This window comes from Colias philodice, chromosome 17 (genome assembly GCF_061535455.1).
Source record: "Colias philodice isolate Cphi_HAF_F1 chromosome 17, ilColPhil1 Martin Lab GWU primary, whole genome shotgun sequence".
Classification (NCBI taxonomy): Eukaryota; Metazoa; Arthropoda; class Insecta; order Lepidoptera; family Pieridae; genus Colias; species Colias philodice.
The window spans coordinates 7,760,941-7,779,835 of record NC_143102.1 but is presented as its reverse complement, the minus strand read 5'-3'; the positions used below and the strand labels follow the sequence as shown (position 1 = coordinate 7,779,835).

Genomic DNA, 18,895 nt, shown 5'->3' with positions numbered 1-18,895 from the left:
TATTTTTTTTAATTTTTCCAAAAATTCAAAAATTGTTGCTGACATCACTGACCAAAAATTTTGTTACAAAATTCATCCAACTTTAGCCTTTCACACAAATCTTTGAAAGACCAAGCTTTTTTTTCTAGCCCCATAAATTCAGGGTCATTTAAATTAGAAAATAATTTATCCGACAGTTCATCTGAAATTTCGATTATTCTACAAATTTTATCTAATCTTGCAAGATCCTCTACTGAATTCGTTAAATCTGTTATGTTGATGATTTGCGATTTTCTTTCGGTAAATGAATTTTCAGAATCAGAGGCACTTGCGCTATCTAATTTATCAAATATGTCCTGTTTATTTCTTGTAAATCTTGGACCTGTGGAATTTTCAGGTACCATAATAGCATTGTTCGTAGTATATTTACGTAATACATTTTCCACAGTATTTTGTTTTGTTTGTAAATTATTTTCAGTTGTTTTGTGGGATATAATATTTGGTTTATTGGTATCATCTTCAACCTTACTATGATTCTCTTTAGCTATGATTTTATTTGAGTCCGATTGTGAATTATATTCCACGCTAATAATATAGCTTTTGTAATTTTTAACACTGTTCACATTTGTATGAGTATTTTGAACTTTTTGTGCGTCATCTTCAGTTAAATTCTGTGCAATTTCTGTGAAAGAAGTTTTGTCACATTCTATTTCGTTACTCTTCGGTTCATTACAACGTTCTTCTGATTTGTTTGGACTATTATGTACTTCAGTTTTCAATGGATCGGTTACTGTTTTGCACACAGCTGGTGTTTTACAAAGGGAATGCGGCAAATTAATTTGTGTTTGGTGAGGAAGTAAAATAGTGTCGTATGACGTATTTTCGTAAAAATCGCCTGCCTTAATTGGTTTTAATATATTAACTATGTTCTTGTTATATGGGTCTGTTTTAACTTCACTTTGGTCAAATATCCTTGTTACACTATTAACTTTATTAAAATCACCTCCCATTGGATTTAGTTCTTGTGTATTCTCGACCTCTTTGACATCTGTCTCCTCTTTATCTTCTTTCATAATCGGATTTTCGGCTAAATTTTTTTCAGGTATTTTCTCTGCATTGTCTTCCATTTTATTCCTGCTATGACTTGATTTTTTTAATAAATCTTCTGTCATTGTGACCATTTTAGAAAATTCTTCTTTAACTTTTTTCAAATGTTCCCTATTATTTAGGTATTTACTGCGTTCCACGTGACCAGGTGCTAATGCCATGCAGCTTTGAAAGAATGAACTCGTATTTCGTCGCAATGGATCTTTATTGACCTCAACATCATTCCACACTTTGAATATTTCATTTGTTTTATTGATAACGCGGTTTAATGTTGTCTCATTTGTGGGTGGATTGTGGATAGTTAAAGTATTTTTCGTTAGAGGGGATCGAAGTGGTAATTTCATTCTAAAACCAGTATCTTGGGACGCGCTACAGACCATGTTTGGATAAACTTCGAAGCGGTAATGTCTAGGAAGAAACATGCTCCTAATACTCTCGGTTGTTGTTCCTCTTGACGAGGTGGAGTGTGTATACGTTAGCCTTGACAATGGTGCGGTTAAATGTTGTTTTTCGGAAAAATGTATAATATCAATAACACGACATGCATACGAATATTCATTTTCATACCAACATACTAGTTTATAGAAATTCGGCGTTAATTGTATACTGGAAGTCGTATCTAAAATGCACGAATGGTCTTCACCAAGAAAATCTGAAGATACAGATTCTTCGTTGGAAATTGTGATTATGTTGTTCATGTTCGTTTCGCTATATTTTTGAACACATTGAATGATCTCTTCTAAAGATGTTTCCATGTTCAATCTAAAGACAATTATTATGGGTATCATTTAAGCTATCACCAATTTAATTTTGTTTTGTTAAAAATTAATATAAATTTTGGTGATAGAAAATATAGTTCCCAATTATTATTAAGAGTTTAATTACATCGACACTTCATAAATAATTCGACTTTATAAGGTCTAAAAACAATTACCTTATAGATATATCCAGGACAGATACATTAACTATAGGTACTCTAAAAGCAAGACCAGACATTTTGTCTTTGACCTGTGGGATGATTTTGTTTAGCGCTTTACAGGCTCCTGTTGCAGCGGGGATTATATTTTGATGGATACTTCTGTGGTCTCGCCAATGCTAAAAGAAAAAAAGTACACCCTAAGATTTTTCTTCATTTATGTATAAATTTTAATTTAAAGATTGATTTAAACTTATCTCATTTACAATTTTCATAATTTTATCTTATCTAATTTACCTTTCCCCGCAAACATAGCCCATCCAATGGTTTCAACGATGGCGTCATAGCATGAATGCTAGTTATGAAACCCTCCGATACACCAAAATTGTCTTCTAATATTTTTATAATTGGCGCCAAACAATACAATGTGCTCGACGCGCAGGAAATAACCTTTTGATCTGAAGAATGGTACAAACATGCATATTTTACATACCAATATTTTCCAAGGAATTGCCTAACACCATTTCTAAATTTATCCCTAAACCAAAATGAGGTAAATGGTAAGTACAATAATATTCACTACCTTATCTTAAAGTAAATATTTTTTTACTTCTCAGAATACTTTTTAATTACTTCTATAATAAGAGCTCAAAATATAAATAAAACCTTATCAATCATAATTTTATAACACAAAACAATAACATAAAGAATATCCATACTAATATTATAAATGCGAAAGTAACTCTGTCTGTCTGTCTGTTACTCAATCACGCCTAAACTACTGAACCAATTTGCATGAAATTTGGTATGGAGATATTTTGGTACCCGAGAAAGGACATAGGCTACCTTATATTGCGAAATATGTACCACGGGCGAAGCCGGGGCGGACCTCTAGTTGTTTATAAATTTAGTTGAATGTTCAAAACGACTTCTACACAATGAAAATATTATGCATCTTGAATCAGGCCCATGATGCATGATTTTTTTTAAGTACCTACATACTTCTACAGATCGGAAGATCGTGTAAGAATTGATTCGGTCGGTAGAAAAAACGTGAAATAAGCTCGTCCTAGAATAAAATTGTTAAACAATTTATGTCATCTATCTACCAATTTATTCACGAGATTTATATGATTGAGATAACAATTGCAGCAGTCGACAATTTTACATATGATTTGTGTCATTTTATTTAAAAGTTCATTTACCAATACCAATCGTATCTTCGTTCACTCCTACCACCAACATAGGTATGTCGACACTAGGAGCAGTGACGATCACACGTTTTACACCAACACTTTTTAGGTGCCCCTAAAAGTGAAAATATCAATAATATACAAGTGGTATTTACAAATTTTGTCACATTGTTACTATTTATATCAGAAAATAGTACCTAAGTATCAAAGAATATGAAAGTTTTGAAGTACACAGCATCCGATTTCGTGATCCAGTTTTGGAGTTATTAAGTTCTACTATTTGCCTTTTCCAGATGTTCAGTTGACTTTTTTTTATTTAAGAAAATTCACTTGTTCTCTCTATTACCCTTACAAATTAGACGAGAAAATAAAATGAAAATGAAATGGTCAGCAAAACATTTTTGGGGGATGGGCATTTATTGAGTGACGCAATGATAAAATGGACAAAATGTTATCTTATTCTGACCCCTTGTTTTCGAACAAAGTGGGCGTAGCATCAAGTTATCTTATTAAACACAGATAACGTTAAGATTATATTCTGTTTAAAACGTTTTTTAACCTTTTATTTTAAAGTATGAATCTAATCAATTATGACGAAACTCTGACTCGGCATTTCATCTTAGCAACTGACGATAAAATAATTATATAAGAAAAAAGGAATTTTTTTAAGAAATCTGGAGAAGTAGGTACGAAAATTGACGTGAATGAGCTCCCAGCTCCGCTGGCACCATGTTGTGAAATTCGATAAAAAAAAAACCTTCCCTGATTATTCATATGAAAGCAATTGTTAACAGTTATATTTTTGTTAATTGAAATTAGGTCTTATAGAGCTTTCGTTACGTGTAATGTGGCTAATTTTCGAATTTCCGCTACGAAGTGAAAGATTTTCTTCCAATCAAAGTAAGAAGAAGTGAAGAATATAGTAAGTAATGAATACCTACTGAATTTTCTTAGAATTATTTTTCTTCATTTAAAGGCACATAAAGTATTCTGCAAAATGCAGACAATCAAAGTTTAAAGTTTGAGAAGAATTGAGTTACTTTTACCGAAGCTTTTTCCAAGTTGGTAAACATGCCAGATGCCTCAATAACATATTGTGCACCAACACTGGACCATGGAATATTCACCGGTAATTTTTCATGAAAAACCATAATTTTTTTACCTTAAAAAAGTACGGAACATTATAAAGATATTCAATATTTAATTTAATTTTAATTATTAAATAAAACCAATTGATCTAAGTCACCATCAATAACGATTTCATTGCTATAATAGGACACTGTTCCTGAGAATTTTCCATGTGTAGAATCAAATTTAATCAGATAACAAATATATTCGATATTAATAGCAGGATCGTTAATAGCCACCACCTGAAATATAGAACTAAAATTATCTATTTACGGAACGATAACAATTTATTTCATATTTTTACAAAACCCTACTTCGAAATCAGATCTTTCCAAACAGGTTCTAAAGATATAGGTAAACCAGAATCTGATGGCAATTAGGGAAATCAAAATTTAGAGTGTGCAACCCTAGGTAAAATGGACTGAACGATCTTGATACTGCGTATTTTTTATTTTGTCCTCAATATCATTAGTCACATTACACAAGTGGATAATACTGTATTTAATAATGAGATATCCACGTATTATTATGTAGGTACTTATTACATGTATAATATACATAATATTACTTTTCTAAAATACATAATAATATTATGTATTTAACTACACATACCTATATTTGAATATATATAATTATGGCATGTGAAAATATGGATGTAATGATAATGCAGATCAAAACTTATTTACTAGGTATATTTAACGATTGTTTATATTTTTTTATAAAATAAAACAATAATAAAATAAAATCATGTTTATTTTCGTAAGTATTAACACATTATAAAATTGACTTGTACACCTTGAACTTGGCAAATAGCCGAATTGGAAACTCTTGTAATAAGTTTTCATAAAATTATATTTTAATCAACAAACAATATTATAGTTACCTATTTATAACATTTTTAAATTAAAGTATCAAAACAGGGTAAGTCCAACTTAGCAATAAAATCTTTCACGCGCTTTAAAATTGAAAATTGTGATGTGTTTGACCCTTCTTCATCGAATATTTTTCTATACACATTGTAAACAACACCTCTTGCTTGTGATCGCAGCGGTTTTATCGACATTTTGAAGATTTTGAAGACAAAATCCTAAAAATTAATCATCAACACAAATAATTTGACAACCAATTTGATAGTTGTCAAATAAAGTTGCCACATGAAAATCTCGTATTTTTGAAATATAAATATGCCATCAGATTCTGGTAGACCTATAACTCTTCCAATTCGCCCAAATCCATTTATGCCAAGCTTTATAACCATAACCAAATTGTACAATTATAATATTCATTTATAAATTTAAATTCACCAAATTCCTATAAACGACTAAGGACATAATATAAAATATCTCTAGTAATAAGATGAAATATGAATTTGAAGTTTGAATGTCCCGCGTGAGCTTAGCGCGTGAGCTATACATACAGATATCAGAATAAAATGTGATAAAATCTAAACTGTGACATCTAGAAAAGTACATATTTTATCTGTATTCTACCGGTCTCAAAAAGAGCGATTGTCCGTCCTTCAGCTGACATTTCATCACACCATCTTGTCGAGTACGTGCGGCTAGTGATTTAACTGATTTTTTTCTCGCAATAATCCAGTAAGTATATAAACATTGTTAAATATAGCTCTAAATCCTTTTTCGTCCTCTTCTCTCTCAATAAGTATAAATATATTTTTAATAAATATTGTTTAACTGTTTTTGCGTCATCTTTACACGTAGGTAGTATAAACCAGAAACGCCTATAATTACAAATTACAATTAAATTATTGATAAAGAGGATGACTGTAATTAATTACAAGTGCCAAAATAAACTTATATCAATATATTGAAGTGTTATATTTCGCTTTTTTTCATTTAATTTCAATGTGACCTTAACATGACCTCTGTGTGCCGGTATAGTCGATCGGGAACAACCTAATTAGGTATACATTGAAGAAATCAATTTAGATGTTTTAAAATACATAACATGAATACTTTTTATACAGGCCGGCAATTGTGAATTAAAATTGATCAATAATAATATTTATTTCAATATTCAGGTTTATCTAATATCTAAAGTATTGAAATAAGTGTCACCTTAGAATTGATTTAGATTTTGTTATATAGCACATATATTTTTTATTACAGAAACCATGTCGAAAATCGGAATCAACGGATTCGGCCGTATCGGCCGCCTGGTGCTCCGTGCCTCAGTTGAGAAGGGAGCGAAAGTTGTCGCTATCAACGACCCCTTCATTGGTCTGGACTACATGGTCTACCTCTTCAAGTATGACTCCACTCACGGTCGCTTCAAGGGCACCGTTGAGGCTGCTGATGGCTGCCTTATTGTCAACGGAAACAAGATTGCTGTCTTCTCTGAAAGGGACCCTAAGGCCATTCCATGGGGCAAGGCTGGAGCTGAATATGTAGTTGAATCAACTGGTGTGTTCACAACCACCGACAAAGCCTCTGCTCACTTGGAGGGTGGTGCCAAGAAGGTCATCATCTCTGCTCCCAGTGCTGACGCCCCCATGTTCGTTGTTGGTGTCAACCACGAAACATATGACCCCTCTTTCAAGGTCATTTCAAACGCTTCCTGCACAACTAACTGCCTTGCTCCCCTTGCCAAGGTCATCCACGACAACTTTGAAATTGTTGAAGGTCTCATGACCACTGTGCACGCTACCACTGCTACCCAGAAGACTGTTGATGGACCATCTGGCAAGCTGTGGCGTGATGGCCGTGGCGCCCAGCAAAACATCATTCCAGCAGCCACTGGTGCTGCCAAAGCTGTAGGAAAAGTAATTCCTGCTCTTAACGGAAAGCTTACTGGTATGGCTTTCCGTGTACCAGTTCCCAATGTGTCTGTTGTAGACCTCACTGTCCGCCTTGGCAAACCCGCCAGCTACGATGCTATCAAGCAAAAGGTCAAGGAAGCAGCTGAAGGTCCCATGAAGGGCATCTTGGGATACACTGAAGATCAAGTTGTATCTACCGACTTTGTTGGTGACTCTCATTCCTCAATCTTCGATGCTGCTGCTGGTATCTCTCTAAATGACAACTTCGTCAAACTTATCAGCTGGTATGACAATGAATATGGCTACTCCAGCCGTGTCATTGACCTCATCAAGTACATCCAAACCAGGGATTAAATAGTTGTTATAGATTGAGATATGATTGTACTGTCGAGATTAGCGACGCTTATATTTTTAAGTTTTAAGTATAGATGTGTATTATTCTAAATTATTATTATTCTGCTACTTTGACAGTAGTGTGTATGTGTAATTTATAATTTCGCTATTAAAATATTTTCCGTGTTAAAGTATTTGCACTGATAAATCAAAAATAAATTCAGATTAAGTGCAAAATAAGGTTGTTTTATTTAATTTGTTGAATGCTAAAAATAAATAAGTAGGTACATACCTTATAAAGTCAGTTTCATTATGATGAATATTATTATAATTTCACAATATTTTATCAGTTTTCTTTTTGAATATGAGAAGATGTGAGTCAAACAATTAATAGATATGTATTCATATTATACGAAGTAAACTATTAAAAACTCGAGACCGGCTGAACAAATTTTGATAATTTTTCGTTTGTTAGATTTGTATTAATCGTGAATATAAAGTTGCACAGTTACTATCATACCTCTGGTTAAAAGACTAGTTTCTCAGCTAGCGTAGCTGCGCCGCTGTTTCAATTTTTTGAAGCTAGGTATTTAAATTTTGTAGGGTGGGTGGCCATAATGTATTGAACAACGCGAGTAGGTACATAGTTTCTACAAAAGCCTATATAGTAGATGTCGATATTAAACATGTGGTTCAATACAAAGAAGTATAACTGTTTAATGCATTGTTATTAAGCATCGATTGATGGATACTGCTTCCTTAAAAATATATAGAACGAACTATCTTTTGCCCATGGTTTTACTGCCGTTAAATTCGGGGTAACACGGTTCTCCGGTTCTGATTTAGAACACAAGAGAACTTGATTTGTTTAAATCTATCTATATATATAAAACTCAAAGGTGACTGATATAGTGATCTATCAACGCACAGCCCAAACCACTGGACGTATCTGGCTGAAATTTGGCATGCAGGTAGATGTTAGGACGTAGGCATCCGCTAAGAAAGGATTTCCCGAAATTCTTGCTGGAACGGGGAAAACGGGGATGCACGTACAAAGTCGTGGGCGGAAGCTAGTTATTTATAATATTAAACTATTTAATTCCCTATTTGTTTACAGTATGATTGTATCACAGAATCTGGGCCGGAGAGTCCCATAGAAATTTTCATGTTTATATCGCAAGTGTTTTAAACATAAATTTGGCATTTTTTCTAAATAATTATTTCTTTATTTTTATCACTCACAGATTTTTATCTAAGCATATAATATTTAGAAATTACCGTTTTTCAGTAACTTATTTATTGCAAATTGTTATGTTATTTTTTATCTGTTTTAACTTTCCATGATATATTTCATCTGTATTTTATAATAATGGCCCCAGGAACATCGGGCAGCTGTCAATGACATATTCGTTTGCTTCGTGTAAATTTGTGAAGTTGAAATTTTCAACCCATTTATTTATTATTGAATATGGTTTATATCAACAGATAATGAGTTTTTGTATTTTGTGGTTTAAAGGCAACTAACTGTATAAGTGAATAAGATTAAATAGTTGTGAATACTTTATAATGGAGGATCTCAATTTGACAGAAACCGAGATGAGATATTTCGGTGATTTGTTTTTATGTTGCGATGAGGAATCCAACGGGAAAATACCGATTCTTAAAGCTACAGAACTTTTTAGATCATCGAATATACCTAATGATATACTAAGACAGGTATGTAGAACCTGGTCGAGGAATAGTTAACAATGTTTATAAAGTGAGACCTATTAAAATATGTTCTAAATAATTTTCAGATCATGGATATAAGTGTGTCGCCTAATAGTAGTTCATCTTTAAATCATATGAATAGAAAGCAATTTTATTCGGCCCTAAAACTTATAGCAGCTCATCAAACTAATATGGCATTGAAACCTGAACTGTTATCAACACCTCTAGACCTTCCTTTACCACGTTTCACATGGGCCCTTAACTCGGACGCCAATGCAGACCTAATACAGCTATCTAACTCTCCTAAAGAGCAGCACATTTCGAAAAGGGAAAGGAATTTTGTTGAAAGAAGTCTAGGTGCATATGAACCAATTAGAGTGTCATCAAATTTGTCAGACAGTGATGTTCCTCAAACTTTATCACATGATGCTACGGAAGCACTGAGTACTGACTCTGAAATTGAATCAGAAACAATGTCACAAAGGAGTGGTTCATGTGGGGTAAGTTTACAATATCTCAAACTTGACTGTAGAAGTATAGTTTCTATAGGGTAGGTAGGTATTGGCTTAACATCAGTTAAATCAAAAGTGTTTTACATTGAACTCATTTATTAGCATAAACATTTATAACTTACGAGATTTATTAACCTTATATATCTTGGGTGATTCAGTACCTGAACAGCATTAGGCATAATATCTTTTATGTTAATTTAGTTATGTTATCTCAGCTGGACATAATCTATCTGTGTCTTCAATCAAATTAGTAAACTGTATTTTGTCTAAATAGCTAACAACATCAAGTCATATTTTTTACTTGTAATTTATTTATATTATGACATTGTAATGTTTATTTAATATTTATGTAGAAAATATCGAAATTTGATAAAGAATGATCCAATTAAGATAAAATTGATTATACATTTTGGTTAGTTTTAAAATACTGTAAATCTCAGAAATTTTATTGCATCAAAAATAAACTTAAAACAAATGAAAATTGTTCTATTTTTAATGTAATCATGTTCAAAGTAATTAGTTTTGAAATCTTGAAAGTTTAAGTATGTATTTGATAAATATATTTAAATACTCTAAAGTTGTACATTACCTATTTACAAACCTTATCTATACCTTTATGTTTGCATTGGTCTTGATAACTGTAACTGTATACAGGCCTTTAATACCTGAATAAAATAATTTAAAGAAATGTTATCATTGAGGTTAATTATTACTTGCTTCACTGATAATAGTTTTCAATATTTTTTAATAGTATCTATAATCGCTAGCATCAATTTACTTATTCAATTGAAAATATGAATAAGATAATTTGCTTTTACTAGTTATTAGATTTCTAACTAACTATTTCATTTTACCAGATTATATAAATGTAGCCCAAACTTAAAATACATAATAAGCAACAATAATAAATGAGATATTAAGACATATAAGTAATAAACCTAAGAAAATATGCTCATCAAATACATAATACTAAATAAATTATGTCATATTATGTAGGTGAAATTTCATCACTATTAAAATGATTAGTTGTTTCCACATCCAATTACACAATTAATTTCTATAATTTTTGTTTTATCGGATCTTTTGTCTACTCTTCAACACCATTTTTAATAAGGTGAAAGATTTGATTGTTTGTAGTTTTCTTTGGCTAGTTGTTTACTTATTATTGGAAGTATTTGATCTGATACTGAAATTACAAAATGTTGCTAATAATTTGGTCAGTTAAACACTTTTATTCATTTAATTAATGTCGTTATACATAAATTTTCAGAGGCGAGCTAAAAATGGGTCACCATGGAGTACTGCGAGTGAAAGTCCTACGCCAACCAACAGTGTGGCTGAGAGAGTACACCCAGTGTGGGAGCATAGTGCAACTGGTCGAGGTGTCTGGCCCACCAACACTGCAGAGGAACATACCAGACTTTTAGGTAAACTTATGTTTATAATTAATTTGCGCATCCGCGGCGCCGCGGCGTCATTCGCGTAGTAAAAGTTGCCTATATCTAATTCAGACTGCAATCTATCTCTGTACCAAATTTCGTACAGATCTAATCAATTGTTTTTATATGAAAAAGTAATAAATAATATATGTATGTACATCTATAAATTTTTATAAAGTTTATTTTTTGTAGTAATTCTTGTCTTGATACACAAAGACTATTACAAAATTTAGAATCAATATATTTATAATATACTAGCGGTCCGCCCCGGCTTCGCCCGTGGTACATATGAAAAATAGATGTTGGCCGATTCTCAGACTTACCCGATATGCACAGAAAGTTTGGGAGTGGGAGTCGAGCATGCTTCGGCACGAATTGGGCCAGCTCGCACCGGGGAAGGTACCACACTCCCACAGAAAACCGGCGTGAAATAGCAGCATGCAAATGCTGCTGTGTTTCGTACGGTGAGTGGGAGGTCCGGAGGCCCATCCTATTCCCTTCCTTTACCTATCCTTTCCTTTATTCCCATCATAAATCCTATCCCTACCTCTTTTTAATGAACAACATGGCAGCGGAATTAAATTACTTTTTACCCCAGGAGGGTACCAACCTTCACAGTGTTGGAGAATCCCTTCCTGAGCATTCATGCTCGGGCTGCCCTGCGTACTCTGGGGAGGGCAAAATCCCGCTCAAGAATACCACCAAGCGCAAACGAGCACATAATTCTGTGCCACCTTCATTGTCCGTAGACTTCTGCAATGTGAGAGGCCTGCATTCTAACCTGAATCCCGTCCATCACCACCTAGAGACAGAAAAGCCGGCATTGTTGTTTCTTACAGAGACACAAATTCGTCCACCCTCCGACACAACATATCTCTGTTACCCAGGATACAAACTGGAGCACACTTTCATCCCACGAGCTGGTGTGTGTGTGTTTGTGAGGGAGGATATTTGCTATCGTCGCCTTGTCGGTCTTGAGGGCACTGACCTATCAATTATCTGGCTCCGTGCGGACTGTGGTGACCATCCCCGCATCTACGCATGTTTGTATCGGTCACATAGTGGTGATGCAGAAACCGACCGTCTTATCGAGCACATCCAAACAACGGCTGATGCAGTACATGAACAGATCCCCTCCGCAGAAATAATTATCTTAGGCGATTTTAATGCCCATCATACCCAATGGTTGGGTTCACGTACCACTGATCATGCGGGGAGATCTGTACACAACTTCGCGATGGCTTACGGTCTTACGCAACTGGTCTCTTCAATAACGAGACTACCCGACATTGCTGACCACACACCCTCTATACTAGACCTTCTGCTGACCTCCCATCCGGCTAATTATCAGGTAAAAGTCGAAGCCCCTCTTGGGACTTCAGATCACTGTTTAATTCGGAGTACAGTGCCAATCTTGCGTTCATCACGGCCCCGTTCACTTGGGAGCCGCCGCGTTTGGCACTATAGGTCAGCAGATTGGGATGGGATGCGGGAATTTTTTGCATCCTACCCTTGGAAGCAAGTCTGCCTTGCACCTGATCCAAGTGACTATGCTGACTCAGTTGCGGATGTGGTGCTGCAGGGAATGGAACTTTTCATTCCAAACTCTGTAGTACCCGTCGGCGGTAAGTCCCAGCCTTGGTATGGTCGTCCTTGCAAAATGGCTGCTCGCCTGAAGCAAGAGTGTTTCCATGCCTGGGCAGAAGCAATGTCTAATAAGGATCCAAATGCTAGTGCTCTCAAAAAACGGTACAACTCTGCTGCCAGGGCCTACAAGAGGAAAATATCCACAGCAAAGTCGGAGTTTATTGGCAGCATAGGCGAGAAACTTTTACGCTACCCTTCTGGGAGCCGTGCTTTTTGGTCACTCGCCAAAGCTGTCCAAGGAAACTTCTGCAAGCCCTCGCTTCCACCTTTGCGCCGGGAAGATGATACTTTAGCCCACTCCTCCAAAGAGAAAGCCGATCTTCTGGGTGCTCTCTTTGCATCCAACTCAACATTAGATGACAGAGGAAATGTACCGCCTACTATGCATGCCGAATGTGCATTTCAGACAGAATGCTGTGCGAAAAGCTCTCTTCTCTCTTGATACACATAAGTCGAGTGGGCCCGACGGTATCCCCGCCATTGTGCTGAAAAGATGTGCTCCCGAACTGGCACCGGTTCTTACAGAGCTGTTTCGGTACTCTTATAACACCGGCATTGTACCTGCCTCATGGAGGACTGCCTCAGTGCACCCGATCCCTAAAAAAGGCGATCAATCGGATCCAACCAACTACAGACCAATTGCTATTACCTCCCTGCTCTCCAAAGTGATGGAAAACATCATTAACAGCCAGCTATTGGGTTATCTGGAGGAGAACCAGCTGATCAGTGACCAACAGTATGGTTTTCGTCATGGACGGTCGGCTGGTGATCTTCTAATCTTCTTAACTCACCGATGGGCAAGTGCTGTTGAGAGCAAGGGGGAAGCTTTAGCGGTTGGTCTGGACGTTGCAAAAGCCTTCGATCGGGTGTGGCATCAGGCGCTCCTCTCGAAAGTTACAGCCTATGGACTTCCAGAGAAATTATGCAAGTGGATTGCCAGTTTTCTTACAGCGCGCAGTATTCGAGTCTTGGTCGATGGATCAAGCTCTGACTTATTACCTGTGAACGCTGGCGTTCCCCAAGGCTGCGTACTCTCACCCACACTGTTCCTTCTGCATATCAATGACATGTTACAAATTAGTAACATTCATTGCTATGCAGATGACAGTACTGGTGATGCTATATATACCGGCCGCACTAATATTTCTCTGGAACACGTCCAAGAGTACCGTAACATACTTGTGTCCAAAATTGAGACTCTCCTTGGAGAAGTCTCAGAGTGGGGTCGACAAAATCTTGTCCGATTTAACCCTGACAAGACACAAGTATGTCTTTTTTCAGCTAAAAAAGCACCACTTATCACGGCGCCCCTATTTGAGAACACTCCCCTTAGTATCAAGTCTAGTATCGGAATTCTTGGTGTCAATATTTCTGATGACGTTCAGTTCCGCTATCATTTGGAAGGCAAAGCTACACTAGCTTCCAAAAAATTGGGTGTCCTAAATAGAGCAAAGCAGTATTTCAGGCCTGAACATCTATTACTACTTTACAAAGCGCAAATACGGCCTCATATGGAATACTGCTCCCATCTCTGGGCCGGGGCACCACAATATCAGCTCCTGCCACTTGATAGCGTGCAACGAAGAGCCGTCAGAATTATTGGCAAACAAGCACTTACCGATCGACTTGATTCTCTAGATTTACGACGAGACGTTGCATCTTTATGCGTTTTCTACCGTCTGTATAATGGGGAGTGCTCTGAGGAGTTGTTTGAGCTGATACCTGCCGCGGAATTCCACAATCGTACCGCACGGCATAAGACCAAGTTTCACGCTCACCATCTGGACCTCTGGCGCTCTAGTACGGTGCGATTTACCCGCCACTTCATTCCGCGCACAACCAAATTGTGGAACAGCCTGCCTTCGGCGATATTCCCGAACGCCTATGACATCGAGGCATTTAAAAAGAGAATATACCTCCACCTTAAAAAGTCGGCAACACATCCTCGGACACGTCTGTAGATGCCTATGGGCTGTGGAATTGCTTACCATCAGGCGATCCACATGCTCGTTTGCCTTCTTTCATATAAAAAAAAAAAATGTCTTGCCAAATTAGTCCAATTATGACTCATTAATTTTGTTTCAAATTCTAATGTATATGGTACATGATCTACAAATGTAAGTTCACATTTTTATATTGACTTTTATCTGACATTCCCAAAAACGATGGTAGAATTATTGCATTTTATTGTGTCTATATAGCCAAAAATAAAATTCTATAAAAATTAATTTCTTATTTTATATTTCCTCTAGAGCTATAAATTAACAGCAGAATAATTGAACTAAAACAATGAACAAATAGTGACAATGCGCCCTTGGATATGCATCTACTTACGATTCAATTAATTAGTATCACATTGCATATTAATGGATATAAACAATCAGAAATTGATCCATTCATTAGGTAATCACAATGGCCATTATTTAAATTGTTTTACTATTTATATATCTATTAATTCTGTACACAACATTATAATAAAGTGTTCTTTAAATTAACCCATTGAGCCCCAAACGGCCAAATCCGACCGCGACACAATAGATTTTCTATTGTGTCTGTGATTCCGGGGCCTGATGTATTAATTATAATTAATACATCATTTTATTCTATCATATTATGCAAATACAGTGATTTGATTGCTATCTCTACACAACATGATAATTTTCATTTTATTTATTTCACAATAACTATGTATGCATTATTAAAAAAGTGTAAAAAGATTTCTTAATTTTATTGATAGTTATAAGACTTTTTCAAAATTCATTCATAACATTATGTTGATTCTATTAATTTTAACTTTATTTCGTGGCATTTTATATTATGTAACAATGCTTGATGTGAGCAATTCTCGTTGAGGCACTGAAGAAGAGTCATCGGACCGGCACTCGTCGGACGAGGACGTTGAGCCGGATGGCGACGTGTTCGCGATCAGCGACGCGCAGGCGCGGCACTATGCGAGCCAGTTTGCGCAACTGCGGCCAGAAAGAGGACTTCTTTGTGGTCCTACTGCTAGGTGGGTATTATGTGTGGGGTGTTTATAATAAATTATATTATGCTAGGTGTGTTCTTTGTGGAAGAGAGTAAAATTTTTATTAGGAAAAAAAAATATTGTGGTGGTGATTAACTTAATTTAATTTATCAATTGGAATATTTATCTTCTGAAACATTTAAATATTGTTAATATCACGTGCTTATCAAATCTTTAAGTTACTAATTACTATGCAGCATGTTATTAAATATGTATAAGGTTTATTTTTTATTTTACAGAATGTTCTTCGAGAAATCACGTCTACCAGTTCCAGATTTGCGTAAAATTTGGCAATTAGCCGACATTACCAAAGATGGAATGTTAACCTTGGAGGAATTTAGCATAGCAATGCATCTCATAGTATTGCGACGAAACGATATACCAGTGCCAGATGTGTTGCCAGCTTGTTTAGTACCCAAGGTGGACTCGCATTTTTCCCAGCAAGCAATAACTACGGACCTCGTGGACTTAGGCGCAGATATGTTCAATTCCGGCACTTCCGCTGATTTCAATTTCGCACCAAAACCAGAAAGCAATGATCCCTACGAGAGCAAGCCAGTGAAGAAGATGGAAGAGAGGCCGCCTTCTCTCTCGCCACCGAAACCGGAGCCGCAAGCTAATAACAAGGAGTGGACCAAGTTCGTCGACTCGCCAACCTTCAGCGTTTCCAGTCCGGGCCCGAAACCAGTGAATTTCGACTTTCACAAATCCGCTCTAGAAAAAGATCCTAAAATTTTCCATCCGGTCGCTTTGAGGGTAACGCCTGAAGCGAACACTCTGCCACACGAAGGTGACTTGCGTTCGAGCACGTCTCCGCGCCGCGATGATATTTCCCACGCTTTCGAACTCACAAGTCCGAAACGAGTCAATTCCCAGAACGAGCAACCGTCGAACGGAAATTCAGAGATTAAATCCATCCAGCGTCCGCAACCTAAAAAGCCCGTGAAGAGCGCTGGAGTTCTCCCGCCACCGCCCGCGCGGGAATCGTCCGTGCACGCCGATGACGGGCCGCAGTCTTTACAATACGCGCCTAAAAAGGATCCCCCGCCACCACCTCCTCCGCGACCTATACGGAATCATACCCGTTCGAGCTCCTTGGACTTGAACAGGTTCAAAGGAGCCGCACCTCCTCCGCAACCGCCGCCCAGAATGTCGCCCTCTGCTACATCACCGCCATCCAGGCGTCTAGTGAACCAAAAGAGCGAGGGTGAACCAGCGTTCCCGCCAGACGCGTTCGCGCCGCGCGAGTACGAGGGCGAGGGGTTCGGGTACAACCGCGAGGACGCGCCCAAGATGCACGGCGCGTTCGAGGTGTACCGCAAGCCGTCGCGCGAGGCGGGCGAGGCGGACCCCGACGTGAAGGCGCTGCAGGAGCAGAACGCCGTGCTGCACCGCGTGTGCCGCGCGCTGTGCGCCGAGCTCGCCGACGTGCAGCGCGAGCGCGAGGGCCTGCGCGTGCAGCTCGACGCGCACTCCACCCCCGTCTAGTCACCGCCCCCGCCACCTATTTATTCTCCTCTGTCTGTACATAGACGTATTCCATGTAATCATTCGATCGATATAGGTAATCTCATATTTTGTTTTACGATCGTATTTATGTTAGGTTCTATCGTTGTACGCGATGTCGCCGCGGACCTAAATTATTAACTCGTGTCGGATTCGGTTCGATATTTGGATTTTTGGATTCTGCACAGCTATTCATAAAAGAGGCTATTTTTTAAATAATAAATACTTACTAACGAGCACTATTTAAATTAACGACTAAAAGTTGCAAAGTTTCAAAATGTCTTTTCTGCTCTTTATTGGATCGAGTTTCGTGCGCTTACCTATATACTTTTTCGTGTAACTGTCGCTCTAAATTTGGCCATAAGTAATATTCGCCAAAATATAATATTTTTTATCTTTATGATAGATAGTGAATTCGGTTCGATAAAATCTACCTCAAAATTTTTAAATAACGAGATTAATCTTTCAGCTAAAGCTACGCCAATGTAGACGGATATTTTAATATTAACATTTAAGAGTATTTTTATTATAATTAGTACAATGGATCTAGTAATTCTGTGAAATAACTAAATGTGTATTTCTTTGATGAATAATAATAATCATCACGAATAATTTGTAGCCTTATAGTACGAAGCTTAGCATAAAGCATTTATTTGAAAATTGACAATTCGACGGTACAACAATAATTTTATAATATTCATAATGATTAATTTATGGTCTTAAAGTGAGATCGAGGTAGAACCGCTTGCATTGCATTCCTTTTTTATATAAACGCTTTATGAAAATATAAATTTAAAATCTTAAAAAAATAAATTAGATTTCGCTATTTGTGAATGTTGTATATTATGAAATAACATAGGTGTTGTATAAATGGAACGGACTAAGGAAAGAAGACTATGTGATGTGTTTTACACAAGATTGTTATTCTTAGGTAGATAGATAATATTTGTCATCTGAAAAAGTTTTAAAATTTTTGAGCTGGCAACATTTTATGCTATCCTTGCTAGCCATCGTTAGCATAAGTATATAAAAATAGTATAGAGTTATGGAGTGTGAACATGAGTTGTATAATATATTAAGAATATTATAAATGCAAATTTGTTTTAAATGTACACCATCTTCGTGTAAATACTTTTATTTTTTCCGAATGCGTTGTCATTTGTATCTTAAAGCTTTATTACACACAAATCTATATTTCGGTCCAATTTTTGTAATACTAATGTTCACCATTATATTTACCTATTTATGTTTCGTATAAAATATACAGTAATGCATATTATTATAGTAGTTAAACTATGTATAATAAAATTATTTGAAAATTAACGAAATTGTACTTTTTATTTTACTTATTTGTTTTCAATTTTTCATAAATATTTTCTTATTTTAGAAAAAAAACCTTCGCCCGTATTCCAAAACGGTAATTTATTTTTTCATTCATTAATATACATATTATTATGTAATTCTACCGATTTGCGATTACGATTACAGTTTATTATTTTTGATCAAAGAAAAAATAAAAATTACATAAGTAATTACTTTTACTGCAAATTAAGAATGAGTGATATAACATATAAGTCTGACTATAACTTTTTCAAGCGTTATTTACTTAGATATTTTGAAG

At 36.1% G+C, this 18,895-nt stretch overlaps 3 protein-coding genes across 4 annotated transcripts; 2 read left to right on the top strand and 1 right to left on the bottom strand.

Moving 5' to 3' along the window:
- Window positions 1–39: 39 nt before the first annotated feature.
- Window positions 40–6,459, bottom strand: LOC149481186 (uncharacterized). The gene is made up of 7 exons (XM_089706113.1): window positions 6,451–6,459; window positions 4,442–4,565; window positions 4,242–4,357; window positions 3,208–3,310; window positions 2,300–2,460; window positions 2,021–2,181; window positions 40–1,848 (listed from the first exon to the last, which is right to left on the bottom strand). Exons 1-7 carry the CDS (start codon window positions 6,457–6,459, stop codon window positions 45–47), a joined length of 2,478 nt encoding a protein of 825 aa, XP_089562239.1. The 3' UTR covers window positions 40–44.
- On the top strand, window positions 5,802–7,675 carry LOC149481185 (glyceraldehyde-3-phosphate dehydrogenase 2-like). Its single transcript, XM_089705910.1, has 2 exons — window positions 5,802–5,921; window positions 6,453–7,675. The coding sequence occupies exon 2, from the start codon at window positions 6,458–6,460 to the stop codon at window positions 7,454–7,456; it is 999 nt and encodes a 332-aa protein (XP_089562036.1). The 5' UTR covers window positions 5,802–5,921; window positions 6,453–6,457; the 3' UTR covers window positions 7,457–7,675.
- Window positions 7,676–8,813: 1,138 nt separating this feature from the next.
- Window positions 8,814–18,575, top strand: Reps (RALBP1 associated Eps domain containing). 2 transcript variants are annotated; one of them, XM_089706155.1, is made up of 5 exons: window positions 8,814–9,151; window positions 9,232–9,645; window positions 10,928–11,084; window positions 15,606–15,753; window positions 16,008–18,575. In XM_089706155.1, exons 1-5 carry the CDS (start codon window positions 9,002–9,004, stop codon window positions 17,254–17,256), a joined length of 2,118 nt encoding a protein of 705 aa, XP_089562281.1. In that variant the 5' UTR covers window positions 8,814–9,001; the 3' UTR covers window positions 17,257–18,575. The 2 variants fall into 2 exon arrangements, with proteins under 2 accessions (XP_089562281.1, XP_089562280.1); XM_089706154.1 differs by having other exon boundaries at window positions 15,597–15,753; window positions 16,008–18,574.
- Window positions 18,576–18,895: the final 320 nt, after the last annotated feature.